The 8,551-nt window shown below is 50.0% G+C and overlaps 1 protein-coding gene across 1 annotated transcript in view; it reads left to right on the top strand.

Moving 5' to 3' along the window:
- Positions 1-1,191: 1,191 nt before the first annotated feature.
- Positions 1,192-8,551, top strand: part of ANKRD44 (ankyrin repeat domain 44) — a 91,637-nt gene continuing 84,277 nt past the window's right edge. The window contains 3 exon segments of the mRNA XM_015413279.1: positions 1,192-1,386; positions 5,200-5,287; positions 7,611-7,753. Coding sequence (XP_015268765.1) covers positions 5,200-5,287; positions 7,611-7,753 — 231 coding nt within the window. The 5' untranslated portion in view covers positions 1,192-1,386.

Genomic DNA, 8,551 nt, shown 5'->3' with positions numbered 1-8,551 from the left:
TTTTCTACGAAACGACCCCTGCGTAATCCCCTCCCCTCTGCTTCACGCCGTGCACCAGGTCTCGGCCTCTCTGCCCTGTGTTGGCCCTCCAGAGGAACTGGCTGGGCCCTGTGTGAGACAGGATGCCCAGTCTCCATGCAACACACACACACACAACTTTACACAGAGAGTGATTAAGATTAAATAGATTCATGGAGGATAAGTCTGTCAATGTCTACTAGCCATGGTGACTGAGAGGAACCTCCACATTCAGAGGCACTCGTCCTCTGAATCCCAGAGGTAGGAGGCAACATCAGGGGAAGGCCTCGGCCTCTATGCCCTGTGGTTGGCCCTCCAGAGGAAGTGGTTGGCCTCTGTGTGAGACGGGATGCTGGACTAGATGGATCTCTGGTGTCTGATCCAGCAGGGGTCTTCTGATGTTCTTATGGGCTGGATCCACTGGAGGGATTTCCCCCCCCCTCACATCAGCTTTCTGACTCCCCACCCCACTTCGCCCCTGAAGCAGCATTTCAGGATGTATTTGTGGCTGTAGAGGGACGGAGGAGGTAGGGAAGTCCTGTTCTGCAAATGGAAATCCCCTCTGTCCATAGAAATCGCCAGGAGACCCTTCATGTGAATGGAGGCTGGACTAGATGGACCTCTGGTGTCTGATCCTGCAGGGCTCTTCTGGTGTTCTTATGGGCTGGATCCACTGGAGGGATTTCTTCCCCCCCCCTCACATCAGCTCTCTGACTCCCCACCCCACTTCGTCCCTGAAGCAGCATTTCAGGGTGTATTTGTGGCTGTAGAAGGAGGGAGGAGGGAGGGAAGTCCTGTTCGGCAAATGGAAATCCCTTCTGCCCGTAGAAATCGCCAGGAGACCCTTCAGGCGAGTGGCGACTAAAGAATCAAATAAATAAGTAACTAGATAGATTACATCTCCACTGGATCCAAGCCTGTGTTTCACATCCTTGTCTCCCAACCTGAAACATTCGTCTGATAACGAAAAGTGGCTTAAGCTCGTGCCAGCAGCAACACAATGCGGCGTCTGTAGTTGCAACCTTTTAGATACGTGGGATGTGTTCAATTGATTGCTTGTTATCACTGATGAATCTCATGTGCGTCCTTAATGCGAGCTCTGTTGTTCGGAGAACGAATCCCGACGTGAATGTTCGTCTGGGAGATTTATCTGAGCTGTCTTTGTAGGAAGCCGTGCAAGTATTGATCAAGCATTCAGCGGATGTCAACGCCCGGGACAAGAACTGGCAGACGCCCCTGCACGTCGCCGCCGCAAATAAAGCCGTCAAGTGTGCCGAAGTGATCATCCCGCTCCTGAGCAGCGTCAACGTTTCCGACAGAGGGGGTCGGACGGCCCTGCACCACGCCGCCCTCAATGGCCATGTTGAAGTGAGTGATCGATGGGGACACCCCCAGAGGTTTCCTGGAGAGCCAGGCTTGGTATTAGCCCTGATCCGCTGCCAGAATGGTCAGTCTTCAGTTTAGCGGGAGGTTGTAGAAAGATATGGCTGCGGTGGCTCAAGTGGTTAAGACGCTGAGCTGCGGACCGGAAGGTCAGTAGTTTGGCAGTTCAAGACCCGAGTGCCGCATGGATGGGGCGAGCTCCCGTCTCTGGCCCCAGCTCCTGCCAACCTAGCCGTTCGAAAGCAAGAAACTGCAAGCATATAAATAGGTACCGCTTCGGTGGGAAGGTAACAGCGCTCCGTGCGCCTCGGCGTCTAGTCATGCCGGCCACATGACCACAGAAATGTCTTTGGACAGCGCTGGCTCTTCGGCTTGGAGACGGAGATGAGCACCGCATCCCTAGAGTTGGATTCGACTGGCCTCCGGGCAAGGGAAACCTTTACCTGTAGAAACATATGACTTTGCATGAGAGATACCAATTGCATGCCTTCTAAGTGTACGCAATATAGGAGAATGTTTGAGTTACACTCGTTGAACCCCCTTACTCGAGATTAGATGCGTCTAGAGCACTGACCTGAATGGCCCAAGCTAGTCTAATCTCGTTAGACCTGGGTCAGCCCTGTTTTTTATGACGATGATGATGATGATGATGATGACTGTGGCGAAATGGGGACCCGCCCTCAGCCCTGGGAGACTGAGGTGCCGTCCTGTGGCTCGCAAGCCCGTTTTGGCCTTCTCACCCTGCCTGGTGGGACAATTTCTCTTCGTTAAACGCTGCCACCACTCACTGAATTGAGTTACCGCCTTCCTTGAGGGACAGTAAGACCCCTCTGGCTAAATCCCCCACCTTGGGAAGTGGGCACCTCGATCTTTGGGCGCCCCCTGGAGAGTTGGCAACCACTCAGATTTAGGCCCCGTGGTTAAGGCACACCAGGCTTTTTAAACTCAAAAAAGGAAGATTTATTTAACTATATACGTATTGGGCACAGAAAATAAACACAGGCACTTCAACGCAACCGGGGCACAGAAAATAAACCAGATGAAAACGCAATTCCTCTGTCCCTACCCCCACACACCCTCTCTATCCCTGTAGTGGATTGTGGCCTCAGGCCCGGATTTGCGTTTCCCCCTCCTGTTGTGGAGAGAAACTCCAGCCCTCCTCCTCCTCCTTGGGACTGGCCACCAGCACTGCCACCCTCCTGGCTCTCCACCACGGTCAATAGTGGATCCATTCTTTTAATATTCTGTTCCATTGTTCAATTTTTTTTTTCATCGATCCCAAAGGCAGTGTTTGGAATAGGTACATTAACTTTGGTACCCAAAACATTTTTTTTATTTCCCTCTCCTAAAAAGGAGAGAATTTTTGCTTTTACAATTCAAGAAATTAGGAAGGGTATATAGAGGGATAAAGAAAAGTGTTGGGTGATGTTAGATATTAGTATGTTAATCTTTTAGTATTAAAGTTAAAGTCAGTAGCATCTTCTGTGGTTGGACGATCTTCTTTTCTTCTGAATTCTGTGAAATCGAGCAATTAACACGTTAGTAAAGTCCTTTTGGGATTAGTATTTAGCATTTACTGTAAGGCGCTGCTCGAGCTAGTCCTCAAACCTGGGGTATTTCCATTTTTTGTCCCTTAAGTTGTATTTTGGGCCAGTCACTCCTTTGGGTTCCCCGTCTTTCACCTCTCCCTCCGAGCTGCTTTCTTCTCCGCTAGCTCCCGACATCCACTTCGCAAGTTCTGTCTCCTCTTCTGCACTGGCGTGCCTCTTCAAAAAGTCTTGAGCCTTAAAGATAGAGTCTATCTTTTCTTTTCTGTCTTTAAACTTAAAGACCATTCCTTCTGGCACCAACCATCTGTAACTAATTTGATGACTTTGTAAGAATATGGTCAGTCCTTTATATTCCTTTCTCTTCATTCTGATTTCAAATGGAACATCTTTCAAAATTCTAATCGGCTGATCTCCAATTTTCATGGGTATCACTGATACTGCCTTTAGTATCTGGTCTCGGAGACGTTGCTTGGTAAATTTCACTACCTCTTCCGCTGGCTGCTTATTCTTCTTTGTAAAGTTGGAATAGGCTCTGTAGGCCAAATCCATCTCTTCTTTTATTTTTTCCGCTTCGCTGCCGGTCAGTGGTGCCAAAGCTGTCGCCAAAATGTCTCTGAGATCCTCCTTTTCCTCTTCTTTCAACCCTTGAAATCGAAGAGTCAAATTTGACTTCTCCATTTGAAGCAATAATAATTTATTGTCCTGTTTCTCTTGATGTTTTTCCACTTTGAAGACCTTCTTCTTAACTTTCTGTATTTCTTCTGTTGAGGCCAGACATTTCTTTGCAATATCATCTACCTTATCAGCTGTCTCTGTCATTTTCTTCTGTTGAACACTGTAGGCACTTTTCATGCTATCCAGTTTTTGATTGATTTTTTGTAGTTCCTCCAGCAGATGGCGCAAAAGATCACCTTCTTGTTGATTGACAGCAGTCCCAGCAAGGGAAGGGCTTGGACAGGAAGTCCCGCCTGTCTTCTTTATCTGCTTGTCCAGCAACTTTTTCTGCCCCGCCATTTTCCACTTTTGTTTACAGTTTAAAAGTTCGTGCAATGCCGCTTAGGGATGCCTCCCTCTTCACCGCTTCCAGCTCCCTCCCAAAAGGTAATGCGCTTAAACCAGTCTTCACTTCGCCCCCCCTTCTCCGCTTTTAAAAAGTCTCTTTCTCCGGTGGGGTGGGAATCCTCCCTCCTCCCTCTCGCTCTCCCAGGGGACGGAGCACGCTTATGCCGCCACTTTAAATTAATTGCCAACTCACAGTTATTTGCTTAGCTTATTTTTCTTGGCTTTACTTTAACACTTCATCACTCCGCTGTTCCGGTGGCGTTGCTAGTCCCCATATGGGGCACGACACAGCCGGGGCCATTTGGGGTAAAGGGAGAGCCTCAATTCCCGACCTTCTGGCCCCCTAAGGGATTGCCATAAGTCAGCTGCAACTTGAGGACTCGTGTGTGTGTGTGTGTGTGTGTGTGTGTGTGTGTGTGTAAAATGTGTGTGTATCTATATATCTGTATCTACTGATGGGTGGAGGATGTGGCTGAGTGGTAGAGCACATGTTTGTGTGCAGAATGGCTGCTGTCCAGACCTGGGTCTCTGCAGTCAAAGAATCTCAGGTCAATATGCACCGGGAAAGACTTCTTTCTGTCTGGGAGCTATGGCCAGTCAGATTAGACAATACTGAGCTAGATGGACCAATAGTCTGACTCTGTACAAATCACTTTCCTGTGCTCATATACTATCAGCAAATCACGTGTTGTTCCACAGTTCTTTTATACCCAAGTAATGTTGCTGCGGTGGCTCAAGTGGTTAAGACGCTGAACTGCAGGCTGTGGAAGGTCAGTAGTTCAGCAGTTCAAGGCCCAAGTTGCCGCATGACGGAGTGAGCTCCCGTCTCTAGTTCCAGCTCCTGCCAACCTAGCAGTTCGAAAGCAAGAAATTGCAAGTAGTTAAATAGTGGTACCACTTTGGTGGGAAGGGAACAGCGTTCCGTGCGCCTTGGTGTTTAGTCATGCCGGCCACATGACCACGGAAACGTCTTCGGACAGCGCTGGCTCTCTGGCTTTGAAATGGAGATGAGCACCGCAACCCTAGAGTCGGACTCGACTGGCTTTCGAGCAAGGGAAACCTTTACCTTTACCTTAATGTTGCCCTACAAATACCTAGCTGAGAGGCCAGCTTGGATGACCTCTGTCAACGCTTACAAAGACTGACATGTGTTTGGGGTTTCTGTTTTTTTGTTGGCTTGCTCCAGATGGTGAACTTGCTTTTGGCGAAAGGGGCCAACATTAATGCCTTTGACAAAAAGGATCGGAGAGCCTTGCACTGGGCGGCTTACATGGGTAAGAGCGTCTTCTTTTTTTAAAAAAATATGCAGATTGTTACCAGGCATCGCAAGAAGTTGTAAAGGCTGGGAACCAATGCTCCCTCTACGCTGTGGAGTCTTGTGAGCAAAAATCCTCCTTTGTGAGCTAATGGCATTACAGCTGTGAGTGAGCGATTTGGCTGCTGCATAAATTAGTTTGCTCTGGAACCCTCTTTCCTGAGCGAAGACGCTTGGGAATGACCGGCTCCCCCTAGTGTGAACCAGAGGCTAAAAAACTGTGAGCTAGCTCACACTAACTCAGCTTAGAGGGAACACTGCTGGGAACCATTCCGTAGGTCTGTCATACCCCGAAAACCTTGTTCTCTGAGGTGCTGCTCGGTACAAATTTAAATCTGGAAGTTCATGGCTCAAACGGGTCAGGAGCAGTGTTCCCTCTAAGCTTTGGAATCTTGTGAGCAAACATTCTATTTTTGTGAGCTACTGGCATTAAAAGTTGTGAGTGAGCGATTTGGCTGCTGCATAAATGAGTTTGGAGCCCTCCTTCCTGAGCCAAGACAAAAATGTGTGAGCCGGAGGCTAAGAAACCATGAGCTAACTCACACTAACTCAGCTTAGAGGGAACACAGGAGCCGGAACCAGAGGGGGCGCCCTGACACTGGGCCTGTGAGCATTGGAAAGGCGGGGCTGGAGGGTGGGGCCGCAGTCCACCAATGGGCATGAGATGAGGAGGACACAGGGCTCGGCCACGGTGCAGCTGCAGGGCTGGGTTCCCTCAGGGCAGCAGAAGTGATTGGCCAGCTGGTAACACTGGGGCAGCAACCAAAGGCGTCCCTCCAAAGTGGGCTAATTGGGGTGAGGCCAGGGAGGAAGGCGGAGCTCCACTGGCCACTAGGGGGAGCTGGTAATTCCTAAGCGTCTTCCAGGGATGGGCGGCGACACGTGGGGTTGGCCCACCCCATGAACCAGAGAAAGGTGGAGGATCCTGCTGGGACTGTGAGGAGCTATTTAAGCTCTTCCAGCCCACAGCCAAGGAGAACACTGTCCCCACAGAGAGAAGGGCGGGAGAGTGAAATGAGATAAGGATGGACATATGGAGCAAGAGGTCCATGAGTGGCTATTAGCCACAAGGGCTAGATGGAAGACTCTGCCCTGGTGCAAGGGATGCTGTTTGTACGTGGTGCTTGGGGAGCAACAGTGGGAGGACTTCTGGGGTTCTGGCCCTGCTGGTGAACCTCCTGAGGGGCCCTGTGTTTTGGCCCCTGTGTGACACAGAGTATTGGCCTGGATTGGCCATTGGCCTGATCCAACATGGCTTCTCTTATGTTCTTATGAGAGTCCTGTTGGGAGACGGTGAGTCAGGGTAAAGATTCAACCCCTTTCCTTCTAAGTCTGAGGCCTCTTCAGGGGAGGAGAGTGAACTCCGTATACCCTCTGATAGCCTCATCTCAGACAAGGTGGATGTTTGACACCTTCACTCAACAACCCGCCAACCATGTATCATTGGACAGTCTTCCCTTCGTGCCGCTAGCTCCAGCCAGTCTCCTCGCACCTGTGTACACACCCATAACCACCTTGTGTCAATAAGAAATATACGCCCATTGCCTCTGAACTCCTGAACACCAGAAGATAATCTGAAATTTGTAGGTTTCTTTGGACACAAATCCAGTGATTTTGTTCAAACCATCAATATTCCCTCACAGGTGGGCAGGTCTCAGGCTGACGTTCTCCCGGAAATTTGTCCGCTGGGCAGTTTGGACACCTGCTGATAGCACAGATACTTGGGAAAAACCCATAGATTATGCCTAAAACCCTAAGACAGTTTTAGAGAACCAGTTTGGTGTAGTGGTTAAGTGCACAGACTCTAATTTGGGAGAACTGGGTTTGATTCAGCACTCCTCCACTTGCACCTGGCTGGATGACCTTGGGCAAGCCATAGTTCTGTCAGAGCTGTTCTTGAAAAAAGAGCAGTTTCTGTCAAGAGCTCTCTCAGCCCCACCTACCTCACAGGGTGTCTGTTGTGAGGAGGGGAAGGGAAAGGAGTTTGTAAGCCACTCTAAGACTCCCTCGGGTAGTGAAGGGCAGGGTATAAATCCAATCCCTTCTTCTCTTGTAAGACGTCCTTTGTAAAAATTAAACCACGCAGAAAAACCGCAGAGATTCTGCTAAAGATGTAAGGAGAATCAGCAGACGGAAATTTCGCCCTCTTTAGAATGTTTGGAACGAACCGGCTTGTAATGTCGTCAGCGTTTCTGACCCCACAACGAAACGCCACGTGCTTGAAAGAGAATTTGCACAATACATAGAGTTCAAGCATACGATTGTTCTTTCTCTTTTCTAAGGCCACTTGGAAGTGGTTGCCTTGCTGATCAGCCACGGCGCTGAGGTGACCTCGAAGGACAAGAAGGGCTACACGCCACTCCACGCCGCAGCGTCCAACGGCCAGATCAGCGTCGTGAAGCACCTCCTCAACCTCGGGGTGGAGGTGAGAAGCAAGGGGGGGAGAGCGTCTTTAACGAGCCCCACGATTCTTTTCTTCCCCTCGTAATTCCTTCTCGTCGCGTCTCTCTGTCTGCTATGAAATTAGATTTTCAGTGCCTTTAAAGAAAATTATTCTTTCGTTGGCAGGGTTTATGGAGGAACCTATTTCCGCCGTCTCAGTTATTGATTATCTCATTCTTTTTCGGCCGTGAGACTTAGAGACGACGGCTGTTGCGAGTGACAGATTTAGGTGTGGTTGTCTTGGCTTCCCCTTCCCGCCCAGCTAGAAATGCGTTCGGAATGGAGAATGCCAGGCAGAGGTGCCATTAAAACCTATGATATCATGTCTACCAGTTTTTCTTTTTGAAAGTGAAGATAACTCCCCAAGTTGCTAGGCGGGCTTTTTCGTATTTTACAATGTCCCTCCCCCCAGGGATTTCCAGGTTCCACTGACCACCAGCGGAGGATGGGGTGGGGGGGTTTAGGGTGGCCAAATCCAGGTTGGGAAACCCCCGGAGATTTGGGGATGGAGTCTAGGGGAGGGCAGGGACCTCAGTGGGGTACATAATGCCACAGAGCCCACCCTCCAAAGCAGCCATTTTCTCCAGGGGAGCTGATACGGTGGCCAGATCCAGGTCAGGAAACTCCTGGGGATTTGGGGGTGGAGCCCGGGGAGGACGAGGACCTCAATGGGCCACAATGCCTTACAGCCCACCCTCCCAAAACATCCATTCCTTACAGGTAGGCTTGCCAAGTCCCCCCGGGGGGCGAGGGAACCCCCTCCCCAGAGGCCCGTTCCCCG

The sequence above is a fragment of the Gekko japonicus genome, unplaced genomic scaffold (assembly GCF_001447785.1).
Source record: "Gekko japonicus isolate JY-2015 unplaced genomic scaffold, Gekko_japonicus_V1.1 scaffold10, whole genome shotgun sequence".
Taxonomy (NCBI): domain Eukaryota; kingdom Metazoa; phylum Chordata; class Lepidosauria; order Squamata; family Gekkonidae; genus Gekko; species Gekko japonicus.
The sequence above is the reverse complement of the archived record's forward strand: the minus strand, read 5'-3'. Positions and strand labels throughout refer to the sequence as shown.